Consider the following 22666-nt stretch of genomic DNA (forward strand, 5'->3'; position numbering starts at 1 on the left):
GGCAACGTCACGGGTAAAAGGTTATGAGCAGAAACAACAAGCATGGCGGAAATTCAGAAAGGCAGAAGCAGATCTCCAAAATCGGGAAAGCGAGGTTAGAAGATTTAGAGTTTTAATACTGTTTATAAAATTGACCAGTAACGCATTAAAGATCAGAATAAAGTTAAATTGAGTCTTGATCAGTTGTGTTTATGTAGGTAACTACGAATAAGATAATTGAAATACAAACACATCTAAGTCCTTGCATATCCTCACGTGGATGGAAAACTACAAATAAATAAATAAATAAATAAATAAAAACTATCGAGAAACTGAAAGTACGCTAAATCAACCTGTCGTTTATGTCAAAACACTAGAATATGATACATAAAGGTCTGATGAGGGTTTTTATGTAGTTTTAGCATAAGAACAGACATACATAAGTCTTTTCCCCCTCTTCCTTATTCGCAGTTGTTTTTTTTTTTGTGTTTTTTTTTCTGGAACAACACTGGAACGGGAGTGCCTCTTTTGAAGTTCATGTACAACGTTAGGGATCTGGGGTTTTTGACCACTTGAAACTTCATGCAAATTGGCGAGTTTATCAAAATCTCAACCGCAAATCTCCGAATAGTGCTGGATTAAAAAAAATGTCAAATAATAGGTGGTCAAATCCCTCTGTCTCTCTCCAAGTGCCCCACTGACTGACTGACATTGCTCAAGGGTGTGTTGATGGGGGTGGTATGATTTTATTGATGCATTGCAACAAGCTGTAGCGCATAGTAGTCCTCTGTTTTACCACTGTTACACTGCGCATTTCTTATAATTCTGGAATAGTTTCAAGTGGTCTTCTGTTAAATATATAAAGCCTGATGGCCAGGCATAAACCCTTATGCTATTGTTTATATTTGTGCTTTGAATACATGTAGTCTAGTTACAAATGTTTCTAATTGTTTAATTCTGTTTGCACAGGAGGAAAGCCAGTGAAAACCGTGACAATTGAAGAGGCTGCTAAAAGGTAACTGCAGCCCTAGTTTATGAAAGCCAGAGACCCATTGAATGTGGTATTTATTAACCAGTGCATGAAATGACACGCAGTCACACAGTTTAGTGGAGCAGCAGAGCACGAAATAAGCGTTTAACTGTCTGCTAGGTAATGCTTGCTTTAGTTTGTCAAGAACCACACTTATAATGTAGATAGGCAGTCGGCACAATTCAAGGTAACTGAAATCTGTCAATGAGTTTTTAACCAATGGGATTTTCAAATACTTTCAGGAAAGAAGCTTTGAAGGAAGCTTATAGGAAGAAGTATGAAGAGCAGCAGAGGGAATGGCAGATTGTGGAGCGACTCCTGGAAGATAACATTGCAGAAGAGTTTCTGGTTGACTGTGTATGCATGTACAGTACATCTTTTACAATGAATGTTGTTTTGTACACTATCCTTTTTGCCCTAATGTACCTAAACATGGATAATTCATTAGGACAGATAAAACTATATCAAATGCCTAGTCAAATACAGTTTTACCATTTCAGGCAAAGTTCATCTCTCCAGCGAACTACAAGGACACAGTGGAGGAGCGTTTTATCCTCAGGATGTGCGGCTATCCTTTTTGTCAAAACAAACTCGTCAATGTAAGGCCACTCTGTGTTTGTAGTCTCATTATACAAGGAAACACAGATCATTGCACAGCGCTCACTTATTACATTCAGTCTCTGCCCTGGGTTTACAGGTAGATGCCCAGTTCAGTCCTGAATCGCTAACAATGAAAATGCTGGGGACCACTTAGTGTTCCTTTTCTGTGTTGTGTTATCTAAGCCTCACTCTGGCAACACTAAATGTGGCGTTGGATGTTGCAAATTGAACTGTATTATATGCGGTGTAATCTGTAAATTCTGGCGCATTGCTCTTGGTAAAACAACAAGGCTGCTCAATGTACTAACATGACCACAGTGCTAGATGTGTTGGGAGGTGAGGCATTCTCCAGATGCAGAAACAGCATCATTCTCCATAAACCAGAAAACAATTAAACACCAATAGCAGTGTCCTGTAGTGCACATGTAATGCTCAGCAGTCACTTACCAGTCAGTGAACCAAGTAGTCCGTGGCATATTGAAAGCTTTTAGGCAAGTCTCTCATTTATGTATTACCAGCATATATACTGTATGTACCAGCAGGGTCAGAAAGTCACGCTAGCCCTGCACACAGACCTGTATATTATTTCAATTATTTAGTAGCCAGTAGTTTGAGCAGCCCGTGTTAAACATATTGTTCTTTCCCTTGTACAGTAGTTGCACGAACAATTCCTAAATGTCAATCTACAGACGTAGATGAGACGAGTCAATCAAGTGTACTCAGTGCAGAGCAGATTTAGCAGGGGCCTGATTGTTCAAACTCCTAGCACCTGTTGATTTCAATAACATACTTTCAGGAGGCAGTGCAGAAAGCCAGGACTGGGTGCAACGCTAGTGAAACTTTCTAACTCTGTACCAGCATGTGTTGTACTTTTAAACATGAAGGAATCTCCGTTACATTGATCTCTTATTATCTATTTTCCATTTAGATTCCTAAACAGCAGTACAAAATCTCAATCAAAACCAATAAAGTGTATGATATTACAGAAAGGAAGGTATGTGGATTTATTTTCATTGGATTTTGTTTCTGCTGCAGTCAGTCATGCTTTTGTCAGCTTTTTAATATGTTTTATATTAATACATTTTGTCATCATCAGTTTGGTTCTGAATTGCTTTGTGAGTTTTAATAACTGTACAAATCAATGAATGGGCCTGCATTTCTGTGCAATACTATAAAAACTGTTTATGAAGGACAGAGTGGTATCGCATCTGTTTTACAGCGTGGTTATATTTTGCATTATAGATGACATCAGTTTTTTTTTGTTTTTTTTTAAATCTTGCAGTGTTTCTGCAGTAACTTTTGTTATAAAGCATCAAAACACTTTGAAGCCCAGATTCCTGACGCCCCTGCGTGGATGCGAGAGGGTGAAAGGTATGTTTCTTCCTTGAAGAAAACACATGTTAACCCAAGACTTGTTAAGAATCTAATGTGAATGATGACTTAAACAAGAAGAGAAAAGCACTTGCCAGCTAAGTTTAATCTTTGATCCATAATTCAAATTCAAACTAAAAAAAAACTAATAAATAAATAAATAAAAAACCTTAACTCAATGGTTTTATGATTTTATGATCATCATTAAACTATAGTCCAGTTCATTTTAGTTAGTGTGTAGCAGTGCCCTCTAGTGTTGTTCAAATGCTAGTGCATTTTAGTTGTTGCTCTTTTCACTGGGGGCAGGGTGAAGTTCCATCTAATTAAACAGGGCATCAAAACATATATATTTACAAATTGATTTGGGTCTCTGCACATTACTTTGATTCAGTCTTCCCTGTGTTGTGGGAGAGCACAGTGGTGTGGCTTTGTCTTTAAAAGCCAACAGACAGAAATAAGAAAATAACTACCATCTAAAGAGGAAGTCACAGTGAATGTGAGTTAAAACATGACATCACATGACTGGCATGGTCACTTTGAGCTGATAATACCAGTAATTGAAAATGAGTTCCGAAAGTATGTTCTGAAAATCAGAACCCAGAGTTATATAAGAGCTAATGCAGTCTTATTATTTTATCTTGTTTTTCTTTCTTTTCTGTCAATGTGTACACTAAGCATTAGCTTGTGAAGATCATGCAAAATGGCAAACTACACTAAGTTTCTTTTGTATTCTTTTTAGACCTCCAGATGTCAAATTATTGAAGCAAGGACGAAGGTATTTCTATTCATGCATTTCATTGATCTATCACATTAATAATCTAGATGGTAGATACCTGGGTGCTCTAAATGTGCCAGAAATATTCAGGCAGGTTGGTAAAATGGCACAACAAAGATAGAAGACCTTGAATTGAATTGTAGGGAGTGGAATGCATCTGGCATTGGAACACACTCCTGTAGAACTTTGTGCCTACTTAAACTTTCCCATACAAAATATTGCATTTTTATTTTGATCTTTTTTGTTTAATTTAATGTTATTTGAGGGGCAAAATAAACTACACCAGTCGTTCATTTTATTTTTTCCTCCTGGTTTGCAAAAACCTGTGACTATTTCTAGAGTCTTTGATAATGGAGATACTGTTTACTAAACATGTTTCCACAGCTACTATTACCAATAGAACACGTAGCTTGCACCCCATTGAATTCCTTCTAAGTGTTGTGCCATGAAGTCATTAAAAGGTGACTCAGAGCTGTTGCTAGTTCCATGTAATATTAGACCTGAGCAATCATTGATTTCCTGTATCAGCCCCCTTTAATGAGTCCGGATTATGCCTTTTATAACAGATCGCTAGAACAGTACTGATTTGTCATGTAAATGGGAAGGTAAACATGTTTGCACTGTCGGATTTACTGTGCAGCTGTTCAGTGTCTGTTGCACTGTGATGATAGCCCTGGACAAAGGGCACAAAGCAAATACATCAACAATATTAACTGCATCATATTCGTGCTCGTTGTTTAATTGGTGACTGGTGATTTCTTTTTTTAATAGTTCCTGTAATTCACTAAAAAGGAGAATTGGCTTAGATGTCATGCAACAGCTGTTACCCTCAGTTTTACACCTTGAAATAAAAGTTGTATAATGTATAATCATTTCATATTACATGTAATTTGACACCTAGAGAAATATTAGCTGTATAATTATACTTCATTCTTACAAAATAAAATGCCATTGAATGATTGTCATCAGACCGGAATGAATGTGCAGATGTTTCAGTAGTACCTTGTCAAAGTGCCTCCTCCCCCTTCCGACAGTTTGGGTCACCTGGCCTTCAAAGTGTAGTCATGATTTGAAGGTCAGGTTTACATTATGCAATACATTAGTTTTCCTCACCACTTGCACAGGGACTCCAGATGAACTGCTCCCAGTCCCATCGGTTGAATAGTTCTTTGTTGAAAACCTGGGGCTGGACAGATCCTCTTGCCGTATATAAATCCAATCGTGATTTACTGAGAGCTGTAACTGAAATGATCAGTTCCAGTATGTGGAGGTGGGATAGGGTGGGGGCATGCTGGATCTGCTGGAAACCGGTTTCTTCCCAAGGTTGTCTGGATCCCTTCCAGCAGGTGCAGCAGTACGACCTGAAGACCTACAGACTCCAGTGAAACACAGAAGTGGCTGTCTAATTGGAGTGTGATGGCTCAGATTGCAAGCACATAATACTTTCAGTAAAACATCTCAAATTGACATTTAGGTTATATTATAACGTGTAAAACTGTAAACTGTTTGGTATAGTTCCACTTTTTGTGAAGCTTTTGAAATCCTTGATGGTGTCAGGTATTCTGCATTGACTTCAATTTTAAATCTGGACGGCACTGTGCTGTACACGTGTGTCATTTTTTTGTACGTAATAGATGAACCCTCAGATGATGGAATTGCTTATAAAAAAAGACATGCAAGAGCTGAGCTGCACATGATAATGCTGTTGCTAATATTTCTGTTCCATCTACTTAATATTTAGTGGCAGCTCGGGCGAGGAGGTGAAGATAGCTGAAGATCCCATCGCGCCATCTCAGATTGAAAACCCGGACATCGCAGACCCCCGCCTTCCCTCGGACTCCGACAGCAGCGACCCCGAGCAGGACTTCGTCTCCAGCATTGTGACAGGAGGGAAAGCGGGGGCAGAAGAGCAGGAGCTGGCACTACACAAACGGAGTAGATGGACTCCCAACGCTAGGAAACCGCATACCTGACAGACACGGACCAAGCTGGAAGCAGGTGGCTGCGCCCTAAAAGAGGCCACAAAGAGTTTAGGCAAATGAAAAATCAATCAGCCCAAAGACATTGCCCCCAGAGTTTCAGTGCCAGAAAACAATGTTTCACAGCCTGTGTGTGGGAACAGCTCATCCAATGAAGACTCCAAGCCGGGGGCTGAATCAAGTGCAAAACCGTCCAATATAACATCGATGGGCGTCAGCAAGAGAGGGGCTGAGGGGCTGAAGAGTCTGCTTGTGAAGTTCTCCAAGTTGTGACGGCGAGATCACCCAAACAAAGCTGATCTCGTCGTCACAAAAAACAGCTTGCTCAAGATGCTTAAGAAAACGCTTGCCGAATGGAAGACAGAAGAAACTCTGAGGTTTCTGTACGGGTCAGACTACAGACCTAAAAGTCCACAGGTGGCTGCTGAGACTGCTTCAAGTGTGGAGGAGGAGCTCGATGAAGATGACCTGGCGGAGTTCCTGGACACTCTTGGTATCAGTGACTCTGGTCAATGCGCAGACAAGAAGAGGTGCCAAGGGTCTGAAAAATCCCTCAAGCCATTTGCCAGATTATACAACCCTGAAGAGGGAGACAGATTTACTCAGTCTGCGGGTCCGAGAGTTTTATAAAGGGCAGTACATGCAGCCTGAAAAAGCTGACACTGAAAAAGAAACTGAAAATAATGCGGTGAGTTGAACCACAGTTGCAAATAAGATCTGGCTTTTTTCTTGCATATAACACGTAGGCTGTTGTACTGTAATATGAGAAGAGCTTAGAACTGTCAATGCCAGGGTGGAGAACTATCTCGCTACTAACAGATAGAGCTCCATCGACCTGATGCAAATCTGAAACACCTGACCCTCAACTATTCCAGATGCTTTGTGTCCAGACAACATAGTCATTCATAAAACTCTGAACTCACTCTGAAAAGATTGCAAACACTGAAACTGTTAGTTATTATTGTTATTTTGTGTTGTTTACTTTTTAAACTATAGTAGCTATTGATTATTAGTACTTCTCCTCAGAAAGAACACTACTTTTATTAATGCATTCATTCCTAAAAGCTAAAGAAAAAATGCCACTGAATATATACTTTTGAGGGGAGTGAAAGACAACATTTATCCATCACACCTATGAATTGTTTTTTATAATCCCCTCCCCCCTATTCTAGATATGAGTCGTCGTCCCCCAAACATAGTTTGGTATCCTCCAGTTTGTAGCTGTTTGTTTGTACGTTGCATCAGCTTTGTTGCATTAAAATGCTTTGTCATTTATTATATTTTGCACATGTATCACTGTGGCACTATATACCTCTAAACAATAGGTTGACAGTGATGTCACTTCCTCCAGTTTGTTTAGTGTTGCTTGCCCGTGTCTTGTAATGGTTTCCTTAGTAACAAGCGTAGGTGTCTTGTGCGTTAAAGGATGATGTGTTGATGTCTAGTGCAGGAAGCTGTGAAAATCTGGCAGTTTCAATATCACAGCGAATCAGTCAAAATCAGATTGAACTGATAGCAGGTAAAAAAAACAACACAGACATTATTTTTATATTTAAACTGCACTGGTCATCTTAGATAACCTCGTTATTGGGCTCTTTATGTTGTTGCTATATCCTTTAAAGAAGGCGTCACAATTCATCGATATACAATGAATCATTATACCCCTAGCCACCTAAGCCTGTGGTCAGAGCAATCGAAAAGCATCTCAATCGATACATCATTAGGTTGGATAACCTAAAACTACAATTCTCTATAAGCGTGTTAAAACTGTTTGTCACAGATTTACTAATTCTGGCCACTTAGGTTATGACCTGTAGGTGGGTGCTCTGGAGATGCAGGTGAACGGTTGCTGCTTTGGCAATAAAGGGTACTGAAGCAAAGGTGTAGTTTCTTGTAAATTGCCTGCTTATCCACTTGCAGCCCTCTTCACTTGCTGGTAGTTGATATTGATAACCACTAGGTGGCAGCCTTTTGTATGTTGTGAAGTGAGAGTAAAGTGATAATTGAATCAGAATGTGGTTGAGGATCATCCAAAAACGATTATTATGAATCATAAGTACCAATCAAAGTTAACCAAAAAATTGCTTTATAAGAACTTACTGACGTCATTGTTAAAAAATTTGAGTGACATAAAGACCGCATTCCTGTACTAATCTACCGAGAGATTTGTTTGAAATGCTAATTTGATCCATATAATGTGGCAGAGTGTTTTGTTTCTTACAGTGTCTAAAATGTGAAAGTACTAAAATACACTTAAAAATGAAAAGTTAAAAAAAAAAATCTACTTCCCTTTTTGGGGAAAAAAAACTGAATTGGAAAAAAGACCAAAAATCTACAACTATTGTATATGAACTCTAGATGAAAACATTATTGGAGTCTTGGTAAGTAAAGCTGTATTTGCAGTGGACCTGAGTGTAACAAATCTCTTATATACATGGCTCTTGATCTCGGTAGCACTGTGTGTGTGAGTCATGATATGCGTAAGAAGAACCCACCAACGATGAAGCTTCTGCTTACAAACCAAGACAGGACCGCACTTAACACTGATGTCAGATAATTGCAGTCAAGCTAATTGCTCTGCAATAAATGTTGAGCAAACGGTTCATTTTAGCTGCTAATATGGTATATATAAAAAATATAGCTAAACAGGGATTTAAGACAAGCAAAGTGTTTTAGTCAGATAGTACAGTGAAGTTTCTACCGTCTTATTAAATAACTGAATTAAAACAAATTGCTCTTCTCAGCTACAAAAAGGGAATTAAAGCATGCAGAGCAAATCTCACCTTGTAGATTTACACACTGTGGAAGCCTAAAGCTATTCATATACAGCCAGCACAGGAACAAAAACCAGTCAGATCATCACCTCGTTGTGTCTATTTTATGCATGCAAGTGTCCTGCGCTGTAGCTGATACAACTTAAAATAGATTAAACAACCCAAAGACATTGTGATATAGCCACACCAATAGAGTATTTTTGAGCTTGCAAAATACGTGTTTTCATCAGTCACAGTAATACAGGTTTTAAAACTGTACCTCCTGTAACTACAAGGTACAGCTAGCGGGGTGCTTCTGACCATGAATTATAATTGAGCCAGTAACTTGAGCTTGAACACACTCGAGGGTTCGGAGAACCTATTTCTTCTCATTGGTGCTAAGTTATACTTCTATAGAGAATGATATGCCTGAGTAAATCGATGTCCTCTTGATGTATATTATTTACATCCACCCTTAGACAACCTTATCTGCTGAAAGTCTTTTCAATTTCCATTCAAATTGTGCCATAGTTTTTCGCAGATTGACTTCTCTATACAAGATAAGCTTTTGAATCTATACAAGTGAGATTTTTGCCGTTTTGTTTTCCAGGATGGTAGCAGCATGGCCCCTCCTCTTCCTTTGGTTGATTCCAATGCTCAGCACCTTATCCAAAAGCGCATTGTTATAGACAAATTGAACAGAAGGTATGTGCTGCAAATACCCCTGCTGACCCCCAGGTTTTAATGATATAGCATGCATGTTTAACTGGCCAAGACTAGCTGTGAACAGGCTAGTTCTCAAGTGAGCTAGTTCTGCACAGGAGTCAGTATATTTGCAGCAGCAGTGTGTGTCACCTTGCACAACTCACTATGCATACCACTTATCACTGTGGTGACAACGTTGTTAGCAAGACTAAAATAAAGAACAGTGGTCAGAGATGTGAGCTAGGTCGGGGATAAAAACATCTAAAAATAAAAAATAAGACCCCTTGTATATTTTCTCTTTTTTATAGTCCCTTTTATTCTCTTGCATGCTTTGTTACTAGGCATTATATACTGCTATTTATAGATGCACATTTTTACAGAGTCTTGTCGGCCCACTAGCAGGGTGTTATAAGGGTTGTGAATAAGATTGAAATGACAGGAAGTTGAGGCTTTCTTTTTTTTCTCTAAGTTTAAAGGATATTCTGGGACCTCTCCAACTTGCACTGTGTGATGTCTCTACTGATCTTAACAACCTTATCAGAACCTTCAGGCGAGTCCAGCTTTAATGGAGTTTACCAACGGTTCACCAATTCAATGAAATATTTTAAGCATTTAGTATGTTAAATAACAGTACAGTAGGGGTTAATGTGTTCAGAGGGTGATACAGACAGCAGGCACACAGAGAGACGCTGACTCCAGTGAGCAGCTTCTGTTTTTTTCTCCTCCATTGGCTTCTAAAAGAGCACGTTTAGTTCAGCCCATTCCAGCTAGCAGCTCCTCGGTCATGGTAGCTGAGAAGCGTTCGGGAGCATCCCTTGAGGTTCTAGCTCTTCTTAATGTGCCGGTTTGCTGTTAAGAATGTTTGAATTATTCCATGGAGGTCAGCCTGGGCTGCAGCAAGTGGGAGTGACCGAACAAAGTTGATTTCAATGAAATGAATTGATATTCTCCCTCTAAATGTAGTCATTGATTGGAAGTCAAGGAGCAGAGGTTATGATTGAAGTGTTAGCACACAGGCTGAATGGAGTTAGAAAGACCTGCTTTAGTATCACTGGACTGATAAAAACAAACACATTTTGGCACAGGGCAATATTTGCTTAAAGGTTTAGATATATTTGTAATTGTATATTTGAAGTTCTTATTCTGTACAGTTTGTGTAAAGCTCATCTTAAAACTAAGACAGAATTGTATCTCAATCCTTTTTCAGATAATTATAATTTTTTTGTATTTGTTTTGTATGAAGAATGAAATTTGAAGGGTAAATACTGAAACACATTCGCCGGTTTATTTTGCTGGTCGCCACTCACACTGCAAACGGTTAGCTGGGTAATTGTGTTTAAAGGATCTTTCACTTAACGTTTTTATCAGTTTAGTTGTGAATAGCAGCTTCATGCCATACTTTGAGAAACACACAGCCTGACTTTAGAAAAAAGAAAGAAAAAAAACAGCCCTTCCACTTCGCACAAGTTTGTGAACTGAGCAGAGAGAGTCGGGCTGAGAATTGATGGATCGCTGGTTCTCGCAAGGAGGATCTTGCACTCGTCTGCATTATAAAAGCTTTGCTTTTCAGGGCCCTACGGCTGAGACTGCCTTGTTCAAAGGTCAGCCGCTTTCAGAAAGAGAGCGCCACGCCTGTAGGTTGCATGGTTTTAGTCACTGTTTAAAAGAAGCGTCGCTGTAGGACAGGTGGTGAGTAACAGCGCCGAGACAGACTAAAAGGTTACGGTTTCCAGAGGCCTGGCTGCCTGGCTGGCGCACACAGTGCTGGGATAATGCATCAACAGATCTATACTGCCTTATCTGTGCAGCTAGCCAGCTCCTCTCAGGGTCTTGTAAATGGCATTTTGATAGCAATTACTAGTGTTGAGTTGTTTCCAATCAAAACTAACATAGAAGGAGATTTAATTGGCACAGATAACTGCTTCCCGCTGTTGATCTAAAAGACACATTTCACCTTGCTCTAATCAATAACGGCTTCTTGTTGAGCACAGGAATAAAGCTGCTGTTGCTGTTATTTTGCAGGGTTACCCCAGGTGAATTTGAGCTGTCTCTTCCATTGTAACTCATCATGGCAGATTAACTGGCATGTTACATGTGAACTGCCTGTCAAGGTGATTTTATCAGGCATTTCGGAGTGGTTTTTATCATTGTCACGGCTATCGAGCGTGCGCCTGGATTCTTTGTTTTGGTTTCACATGTCTTTACCCAAGTGGTCAGGAAAGGCGGAAGTTTTTACTGTACACTTGATTTTAAAGATGGTTTATACAGTATCTGGCCAGGGTTTTATTATGAGGCTACAGTTAATAAAATGTTTATTTATAGTAACCGTATATGTGTTTTTGGTTTATTACTTTGATATTTTGTGAATCTGATGCTAGATTGCCAGATTGGTTGCGAGTGGCTTTATAAGCCCCATCCATACTGCTCCTGAAACAGCTTGCACTGAATGGCTATCGGAACGACACAGGAAGCTCTTACAGTGACTGGCTATGATTTAGCAGTGTTTGATTTCGGAAGCCCCTTCCTATTCAAGCAACCAGATTGAATATGTTTCCAGGAATTATGTGCCAAGACATAGAGCACTAGGCTATTCAATCTCCACCTTGTAAATCAAGTTTAACCCAGCTTGACATGCTTACAGAGCTGCTTCCGTCTGGAATCACCGTGTGACTGTTCTTGCATGGCTTGCTCGTTCTGAGAATTTCAGAACACAGCAGCGACAATGAATCTTGCATTAATGTACCTTTTCCTGTAATTACTTGCGTTTCAGACACATACTGTATTTACATTTTCCACCTAAATGTGATCAGAGTGTTGAAATACAGTACTTGTGTGAATAAAAAGGCAAATAACCTTTTAAAAAGAAAAGGCATCCGTTGTAATAATAGTGTTGACTCCTTTTGAAGAGGTAAAATCTGCACAAAACAAATTGCAGGTCAGAGGCCGCTTGAACAATTACTCATTTTGAACCTTCCGTTGCAGCATCTCTCTTGATTCTGATCTTAAAAACCAAAGACTTAATTTCCAACAAGCATAGTCACCGTGACATTAAAATCTTTAAATATACCTCCAGTGTTTATTGACGAATACAACCTCCTTTAATAAAGATCAGCAATACTGAAGAAATATTAATTGTTGTGATTTTTTTTTCTTCCTTTTTTTTCATTACAGGTTTACAAGTTCTAACATTATTCACAAAAACCCAGAATGGACTTTAATTTCAGTTGTTCTTCTCTCAATGTAAGTGTTTTTTTTTTTAATTTGATTTATTTAAATGGAGTAGTGTGAAAAAGCCAGACAGATTGTCATGGCGTCAACATGATATTCTGCTGGAAAGATGAGGGTACACTGGGTTTTTAATTGGAAGTGGATACATGTATGAACATATGAGTCTTATTAAAACATTGAAGTGAATTTCACTGTCACATTATTTAAACCTCTTACTATATGAATGATGCAGACCACATGCTTTGAGATAGTGTCTTCACTGTTGGTACAATGCTGTTTTCTATGATTCTGTCAATAAAGTTCCATTACAACAAGTGGTAGTTACAACTCCCATTCTAGTTTATTTGATTGTAATGTATTTTTATGCTTCTAGTGCTGTTAAAACAGGGGACCCAAATACTCAGATTTACCGCTACGTAGCTAATTAAAACAGACCCTGAGTTGCTTACAAGTAAAATGCAGCTAATCAAGAAATGTGGGCCGGTAGATTTTCTGAACTATTTTTAGTGTAGCTGTAAAAAGCAGCTACGGCTTTGTGTGTGAATGATAAGACTATTGCAAGAGAATCATACTGCCTAGAAACCAGGGAGGATGAATTGCTGACATTTAAAAGCTTCCTGTGCAAATGAAAGGTTCCTCAGGTCTGATGTCAGCATGTGTAGGTGTGACAATTGGGGACTGCTAAAGATTCCAGAAAAGCAACATCACAAAGAATGCTCAGTTTTGTGCCCAACTTGTAAATCCATTGCAAAGTAGGCTTGCTCTTTTGTAGCCAGCAGCCTCTGACTTCGCTTGTCTTTGATATTACTGCAGTCTGACACGTTGTTCTGGCCTGGCTGTCCCAGGGAAGGCTGCTCAAGCAGGAGTAGCGCAGGACTCACACTTACATCTGTGTCTCTCAGCCAGCTACTGCTCAAATGATTCATTATATCAGAACATAGAAAGTAACTTTATTTGAATGCCTCGGCATCCATTTTTTATCAACTAAGAGAACTGAGTCTTTAGTCATTTTACTGTGCATCCACATGGTTTGGTTGGTTATTCGTGAAATAGATTAGATACAGTCAAACATGGTTAGGTGGCGAATGCTTTGTGACTTGCCATCTTAGAGCAGTCTCGTGCTCAGCTTTCTGCTGTGCGGTATGCATTCACATGCAGTGCTGAACTCATGGATCTGTATGGCATTGCAATGAGGCATTGTGCAGAACGATTTGTTAGTTAAGTCAAAGAGCATTAAAGTAAGGAATTAGGACTGTGGAAAAATTCTACCAGAAGAGATCTCTTACTACCCTCATATAACAAAATAAATGCCAGAGCAAATTGCTGTGAATGATAGTATTGTTCATACTATCCATGAATCATGTAAATGTGTACAAAGGCTTATATCAAGAGATTTTCTGCCTTATATAGTTTAAGCATCCACTTTCATTAATGTTTTATACATTGCTTCTCTTATAATCTTGGCTGTAGACTGCTAAGAGAAAATTAAAATCATTTTAATTACAGTCACGATGCACGGCCAAAAATAAAACTATATATCCAAAAATATCCAGTGGCATTATTATTATTATTATTTTAAAGATTTCATTTTATAAAAAGAAGATATTTATTGTACATGTAAATAATTACAGTAAAAGGTGCATGTGAGATCTGATTGCTGTCTGAATAGGGTAGCAATGCATAATGCTAAATGAAGCAGATAAACATGTCTAAGTGTACAGAATAACCTAAAGCTGGTGTTTATCCAGCAAGCCTTTTTTTCTTCTGCACACTTGCTGTTTTTGCTTTATATCCCAGGTACAGGCTAATGGAAAGCTTCCAGGACATGAGAAGTACATCTGCTTTCATTTTATTTATCTGAACTGGCTTGTGCTTGGGGTCAGTTTCACCAGCGAAGCCCACATCAGATCCACCAGGATGTTCTTGTTAAAAGGCTTGAGAGCCTTTTTAGATTGTTTTGGGAGTAGGCCCTGAGCTTTGGGACATGCCATGTTAACAGACTGAACAGCACTATGATTTCAGAACAAAAGTCTGCAACATGCCTGCAGCCATTTTATTTAGCTTTTCTGTCTGGAGATGTACACAAGAGGCCATTCGCTGTAAACCAAGGTGCAGTGGAAAACTACACGCTGTTACTTTGTCCGTGTGATTTCACTTTCAAGGTGTTTTCTAGGTATATTTAAGTGTTTTTAATCAACTGAGCACTCACAGGAGACCTTGGGAGATTTGTAGTGAATTCTCTTTGGCAGTCCCTAAAGATATCAATGTGGGTAAGTGTTTGGGGGGGGGGGTTACAACTTTGACGATGACCATGACCATTACACATATTTTAATGCCCTAAATAGCCAACTTCCCAATCTTTTGATATATATGAAGCATGGTGATTCCTGAGGGAGAATGCAGAAGGAGCAGTGGTGAAAATTCACACAATATTAATCATATACAGTGCTATAAAACATGAAATGTTAGTGAGCAAAAAAAGAAAAACAATTATAATAATCATACAATTATTTTTGCGTTTTATTAAAAGTCTTCACTACATTGAGTTTTTATATACAGTTCAGGTACATGTTCACAAACATTTCCTGCCAGTGAGATTATATATATATATATATATATATATATATATATATATATATATATATATATATATATATATATATATATATATATATATATATATCTTTTTCTTTTAATAATCTGCTGTACAAAAATATGTGTTTTAGACATTTCAATTAAATATTTATGTAAAGTATTTTGCCATGAAAAGCAATGCAGCAAGTCTGAAAGAATGTCCTAGTGAAAGCTGTTAGGACCAGGATTCAGAGGACCTGCAAGCAAGCTGTGACTATGGGTCCACCCACAGGGCAAACTCATCTGCTGTAAAAGACTTCACACAGTCCAGAGTGATCCTTAGTTCAATATTTGTACTGCTTTTCAGCATGATCATGTTTGTGTTGAGTGTTTTGCATAGATATTCTTTAATAAGTAATCCTGAGTGGTTTACTTTTGCCCCATTCAGAAAAGGGTGTATAAACAAGCTGTTCTTTTACCTTGTGACTCGGTTAACAGGAACAAAGGTGTTTTGCTTTTTTTTTTTTTTTTTTTGTGTGCTTGTGTTCATGTTGTACTAAAGACCATATGAGAGTTGTAAAATAGAATAATAATGCACAAGACTCGCACACATATTGATGATGGTGAAAACTGATGGTGTTAAATTGCAACATTTGTAGCCAACACACCTTATTTCAGCCCTGGATCACGAGAAACGCTGCTTTGTTCCGATGTGTGAGGTGGAGCTGTGATGTACAAGCTGTGTGTAGTAGTTTTGTTGTCTGATGCACACTGCAGGCTTGGTGAGGGTGGATCACTCTGTAATCCAGTGATTTCCCTGCTGCTCTTGTCTAAAGCCCGCAAAGCGGTTGACTTCTCACAGGCGCTGATTACAGCACCATGGTGAGGGCTGTCACTTCAGCTTGCCTCTTTCTGGTGAAGTGCTTCTGTTGCAGAGGTCTACAGACTGGACTGCATGGTATCACAATAGTAGTACTGTTTGTGTTAAATATTTAATCAATAAGAAATGCTTAAAAACCTACATTTAACAAAAAAAAAAACACTTTATATCGAGTCAGCTTCCTTCATCCATGAAACGTATAATCAGATCTTTATTTTAAAGATTTCAGCTCTCAGTTAAAGGGAAAAGGGAAACAAAATACTTGGGACAGTTTGGCTGTTTTCTGTTTTAAAGAAATAAAAAAAAAAACAACTTCTGTTAGTGACTAAGCAAGAGGTTATGTAGCAAGTGAAATAGCCTGGTAGGGTGTTGGTGTGTACAGTTTATGAAGTTCATCGTGCATTCAGGTGTGTGCAACTGTAGCATTGCAGTGAAGCAAAGCAAGTAATTTGCTGTCTGTCTCATATAGTTCCTCTAAACGTACTCCTACATGCATAATGTAACTAATTGGAAACAATATCTAGAACTAATCATATTCCCTTGTTCGGATAAAGTGCAATTAAATTTATCTTCTCAATTTTAAAATGTCTTGTATTTTCTAACCTGTAGAAGCAATACATTTTATTACAGAGATCATTTTGAATATTAATTGTACGACTGGGTAGCTAACACTATAAATGCCGAGGTCAGGTTTGCGTTTCTGGAATTGTTAGCTTGTTTCTACAGTCCTCACAGTTGCTCTGTGTTCTCTTGCTGCGACCGTAAAGGTGCTGACATTGAGTGGTAGGACTGTGTTGTGCAGACAGCCGGAAGACGATTGTAACCCATTCACTTACACAATGCTGTAAGTGTCAAATTCATTTCTTGTGTTGCTGCATTTCCCCACTGTTTCTTTCTGTGGCTCCTTCCTGCCTGCAATGAACTGTTGACCCCACTCCCTACACCCTTAAGACTCCTAACTTGATAGCCCTTCCCTTTCACAGCTAAGAGCTCCTATCCGAACTGTACACAGTAACCAGTAGCATTCGTGCACTGAGGCTCTTCACACAGGTGTTTGTATAGGTGATGGGTGCAATTATTACCAAGCCCTCCTTCATATTTATTTTGACAGTAAACACACAGTGATGAATATGCTTCAGTTTACCTAAGCAATCAGCTCTTTTATATGAGCCTAGTACAGTGCCTGCCTGCCTGCCTAAATCATATAATCTGTATAGTGAAATACTACACCCATGAGACATCCCAAATTGATGTATTCGTAATGAATTCCTTTTTGGAAATAATTCCAAAATAAGCAGCTAATAAAATTTCAGTTTTAGTAAGGTGATTGTTTGGAGATAATTTGATGAGAATACACTGTAACACTGGGCTCCTCTTTTATAACGCTACAGTCGTGAGCCACAGTTACAAGACCATGCTATTTGTGTTCTGCCTAACAGGTTGTGACATTCTGGGCCAGGACAGTGTGCCGCCTTCTAACCCATTCTGTAATATAAAGGGCTGCCTTATAAAGGGGAATACTGCATTAATGTAGGAGAGCACAACAAACAGATGAGTAAACGAAATGTGTAAACATTTCTGCTAATGTAAAGAACATGTTTGTGCTGCTAGGTCATAGCATTACAAGGCAGTTCATAATTCTGCTTCATGTAAGCTGAAAGCCAAGTAAACCTCCTTGTTTCACCCTCCCATCCTCAGCACCGAGTTTTGCATTCTCCTTGGACTTGCATTCACACACAGCCAAGTGCTTGTGTGATACCGCAGTACCCAGCCTGTTACTGATTGGGCTACCTCGCAGTAATGTATTTACTGACAAAATATGTATTGTGGAAGTGTGTAAATGAATAAATACATTAGAAAGCTACTGAAAACACAATTTTGTGTACGTATGATTATGTACGTAGACGAGAAAGCTATTTTTTAATGAGATGTTTATCCAATTTGTTATAGTGTACATTAAAGTTTAAAGTCATGAACACAAATGGATTTGGTTGCATCCTTGCATTTTATTAAACTTTTATATGATGTCTGCAGTATAGTGCAGTAAATAGCCACAGTTCAGGGGCATTCATTTTTGTATTATACCCTTGAACTGTAATTTCAACATTTTAAATATTTCAAATACATGAACAGTGATTCTGTTCGATATATTAGAGCCATGAATACAGTGTATCTGTGATCATTTTGCACAATTGTGTACCGTATTGTAGTTTTTAATTGCCTGGCAGTCCTGAAACCAGGTTATTTCCCTGTCTGTTTAAATTATTGCATTTGCCAGAGGCTGTGTAATTTATTGATTGTGGCCTGTAAGGTTGGTCTTATCTTAAGCATAGTTGTGTGATTTTTGTTTTTTCTTCTTTTTTTTTTCCATCACAATAGACTGTTTCTTAGTTTAGATAGTGAAATAAGAGCATAATCTTGAGGTTCAGAAAATAAAAACAATCACAAGAAGCCATATGGAAATGGCTCATAGAAGAAGGGCATATCTGTGCATGAGTTCAAATGTCAACCGTCTGCTCTACCAGACAGTACTAAATACCATGGGCTGCCAGGGAGAACACAATCTGCACTTATTCTGCAAACACATATCGAGCTTGCTATGGTCAGTAGAGGTATGGGACGTGGCGCTGTGCCCTTTTTGTTTGAGCTTGAGGAAAAGCTTGTGATCGCACAGTGCTGCTGCCTCGGAGAAGTCATTTGAGAGTGGTCTGTGCATGTGTTGATTCGTATCAGTTTGGATTTGTCTCAATAAACAGCCCTGGTCACACCAAGCCGTCATCATGGTAAAGAAAGGCTTTCTCTAAACGTACTCTTGAATGCATACCATAACTAACTGGAAATGGTTAATATACAGAAGTAATTACATTCTCCTGTTTGGATAAGTGCAGTGAGATTTTTCTTAATTTTTTTTAAACGTCTTGCATTTTTTATATTTCTAAGTTTTTTATATTTTTTATTACACAGATCTTTTAAATATTAACTTTATGATTTGGGTAACTAATACCATAAATACTGAGGTCAAGTTTGCAATATATCAAAGTTAATGTAGTCTCCAAAGCAGTGACGTGTATTCCCTAAAATGCCTGAAGGTGCAGTGTCCCTTAATCAAGACTGAAACCTGCTTGCCAAATGCTTATGCAACACCTTCAAGCTGTGTTAGAGCACAGGGAGAAAAGCGTACGTTTAAATGGGAAGCACTTTACCTGAAAATAATGTTTTTTGGAAGGTAAAAAGTATTTTTAAATCAAACTTCACACCTTGAAATATGAAACGAAGGGGAGCTTCCATGAAGTCTGTATATTCACAAAGGATCTCTTTACAAACACAGTGCAACCACTGGACCAGATATTAATTCGCACCACCCTACGACTTGTATTTAAATAGTGTTTTCATCTCAGAAATGAAGTCTATACACTGCACAAAGCAGAAGTGACTCACAGATCATAATCTGTTGAAAATGTATATTTTAAACCACCCCATGTCCTCTTGAAGGGTTATTAATAATTTGATGTCGGTCTTGTTCAGCGGTTTATGAATCAGAAATGCAAAAGGCTTTTATGCCACAGACTCCCAGGATTAAAAATGCATTTATTGATCTGCACATTCTGATACTTATTTTATTCATATTTGATGTGCCTGTTGGCAGAGGGTTAAAGTTTAAAATATAGTAACTAAGGACCTAACTGAAATCACAAACTGCATTGAGTAAACTGAGAAAGTAATAAAGACACAACTGCAAAATCGAGATAAACTTAGTGCCAGGAGGGCATAACTGGCACACATACACCCTCCTGGCACTGAGTTGCATTATGGGATGGCTGAGTGACAGCATATAAGTCGAAATGGCTGTAAAATAAAGCTTTTAAAATAACTTTTGTGGGTGTTTTACTCGGTTAAATCGAGGATTCAAGCAATGAATTCACTACATAATAAGAACCAGACCATGTCAATTGTAGAACATCTTTTAAGTTATATTTTACAGTAGTGTTAGTATAATTTATGAAATATGACTGCATATGTGGCTATTTATATTTTAAAGATACATATTGATTTATTGTTAAATTGAAGAAAAACAAGTCTGGGATAGAACTAGTGAAGAAACCACACTTTTATCTGTAATAGGTATTCATTTCAGTGTGTTATGGAAAATCTAATAAGCAACATTTCTTTTTGAAGTTTCAAATTCAAAAATATTTTAAACTCTTTAATTTTCTTCAAAATTATATTGATACTGTGCATGTACTGATAAATGGCAATTGAACACAAGCAATGAAAATCTTATTTTTGCTCTCCTGTAAAATTATGAAAATGTCACTTACGCCCCTCTGGTTCTAAGTCCTCGATTTGAGCTTGTTTGAGATTCTTTTTAAGGGCTGTGTAAATCACAAGACTATAATGAGATGGTCATGTTTCTACCTGTTCTCTTATTGTAGGTTGACTGCAGTTTCCCCCCTGCTTCAGGAATCGTTGAAAAGCCCCACTTCTATTGAGTTTATTTCAACGTTCATGAAGACATTTAATCTGAAGGACAAAGATTTTGAGAGTTTAGTACGCATCATAAAATCTCATGGAGAGTGATCATTTAGTAACAAGGTTAGTAATGCTATCCTACAATTCACCATGATCTTTTAGGCACAGGATCCCACAAATACCATAAAAGTGCCTATATGTACCATGTAGAATACTGTAGTATACAATAGTAAACAATGAATTAATGTAATTATATACTATTGTTATATAAACTATAGGGTTTGGGCCACTACTATAAAATATACAGTCTTTTTATATATGAGATGAACTACAGAAAACAAACCTAGTTGAACAATGAGCTATAAATATCTTGATGAAGGGTCCAAATTCAGTTGATTACACTAATCTTAGAATAACTAATGTATATGTAAGGTAGTCCAAAACTAGTGCTAATCAGGGTCTGTGAAACCAGTAGGTGTAAAGCAGTTAGGATTCTGTAGAATTGAGTACAGATTTGTGTTTTTTGATATTTGTGTTGTAAAATACTGTTATTTTCCATTCAGGTATTAGATTTGTTGACAAACTGAATTGACTGTGGTTCTTTTCCAGTGGCCTGCCTCCCAAGATCATGCTTTCATTGGTCACAGGAAGGGGAGGTTCTCTTCCAGGAGTGCAGAGACTGAACTCAATGTCTCAATTCACAGACACAAGAACCGAGACTTTTACAATAATGTTTACACTTGAGTTACAGAACTGATTGGTTGTAAATTGACTGCTAAACTATCGATCAATAAAATACGTTTTTGTTCACGTTTTGTTTTTGTAAAACTTGCATGTGTTATTGTTATGGAAAAGGGCTATCAAATGTAGGATTTTAATAATAAATCTGCAGATTAACATCTGTAGATCGTCATTCCTACTATCTTTCAGTCATGCTTATTTTAGTGAAAGGTGTATCAGCAGAACATACAGGTTATTTTTGGTTCAATCGGACTAGCGGTTTGGGAGAAGATCTTTGTAGTTTGTGATTATGACATCGTGCAGCATGGCCGCCATACCACACAACCTATCAGCTTCTTACGAACACCTGTTAATCTTGGACTATCCCTCATATCATATCATATCAACTTTCAGCATTCTGCAAGAAGTGGTTTTCAAAAGAGGAATTTTTACATTTAGGCAAAATTGTTTTTTTTTCAATCCAATATGGCGGCCAAACCATTTGATTTACGACATTTGTTCAATTAACATCTACCAACTTCCCATAAGCACCTACCATCCTACTGAATTTCATCCGGTTTGGAGAAATTTATGGCAGAAAGAAAAAGAATAATCCCAGCAATAACAATAGGCTTCCTATGGCCTGGAAGCCTAATAATAATAACAGGCTATAGCCACCCAATGTTTAATATAACATGTAACTACCCTTATAAAAGTTAACTATAGTAAAAGCATAACAAAGTGTAGTACGGCATGGTAAAAAGAATGGTAACATATAGGTAAGTGCTGTAAAGCCAACAGAGATATGGTAAAGCATATTAAAAAAAAAGCATGGCAAGCTATGGTCAGCCGGTAAATACATAGGAAATTGCAAAATGAGGTTGCAAATTTGGTCAGCTTTTGAGTAAGACATTTGTAAGAACGCGAATGACATCATAACATGAAACCAACATAAATCCTTGCTAAACTTAAAGTGTCCGTTTTTACAGTTCACCCCTTAAACATGACCCTGTACTTAGTCTAGTGATTAAACCAACCAAATTGGAGCAATGAATTAGTTTAGACAGTGAGTTCCATAATGTGTGTGCACATAGTCTGGAAATCAAACCAGGCAGAGACAAGGATCCAGCGCACCTGGCGCAAAACCTGGACACACAATAGTTAAAATAAACAGGACCAATATTTACAAATCCATTGGAAGCTCATGCAAATAAACCAGAACTGGTGTTATAATTAGGCCTTGAATTTTTCAGTGTTTATTCATTTTATTTTTCAGTGCTTATTTTGAGCTATTTTAGAGTTTTTTGTAAATCGTTTTTTATGGAGCTTTAGCTTTTTATATACTGTATGAAATTAGTGTTTTCAGTTACTTTTCAAAGTGCTTTTTTCTCTCACAATATGTATAGTAACTTGACAGTACTTGCAGTTGTACCTTCTTTCACAACAAAATCCTTATGGTCACAGGTACATTCTTCTGGAACTTTTGTGTGTAGTCATTTTTTAAATATTTTGCCACAATTTTCAATTGTGTTTAAATCCTCTGTATCTTAACTGTAATACAGCTTTAAATCCGGCTAACAAGCCTCCATTTCTGATTGTAAT

General features: G+C 37.8%; 1 protein-coding gene across 1 annotated transcript; it reads left to right on the forward strand.

Moving 5' to 3' along the window:
- Nucleotides 1-12: 12 nt before the first annotated feature.
- Nucleotides 13-21190, forward strand: LOC121326895 (putative RNA polymerase II subunit B1 CTD phosphatase rpap2). The gene is made up of 13 exons (XM_041270524.1): nucleotides 13-94; nucleotides 949-994; nucleotides 1252-1366; nucleotides 1510-1608; nucleotides 2538-2603; nucleotides 2892-2980; nucleotides 3720-3755; nucleotides 5497-5569; nucleotides 9098-9192; nucleotides 9662-9742; nucleotides 12364-12432; nucleotides 20308-20467; nucleotides 20954-21190. The coding sequence occupies exons 1-12, from the start codon at nucleotides 43-45 to the stop codon at nucleotides 20450-20452; spliced, it is 966 nt and encodes a 321-aa protein (XP_041126458.1). The 5' UTR covers nucleotides 13-42; the 3' UTR covers nucleotides 20453-20467; nucleotides 20954-21190.
- The last annotated feature ends 1476 nt before the right edge of the window (nucleotides 21191-22666 follow it).

Source organism: Polyodon spathula, chromosome 14, assembly GCF_017654505.1.
Source record: "Polyodon spathula isolate WHYD16114869_AA chromosome 14, ASM1765450v1, whole genome shotgun sequence".
Lineage (NCBI taxonomy): Eukaryota > Metazoa > Chordata > Actinopteri > Acipenseriformes > Polyodontidae > Polyodon > Polyodon spathula.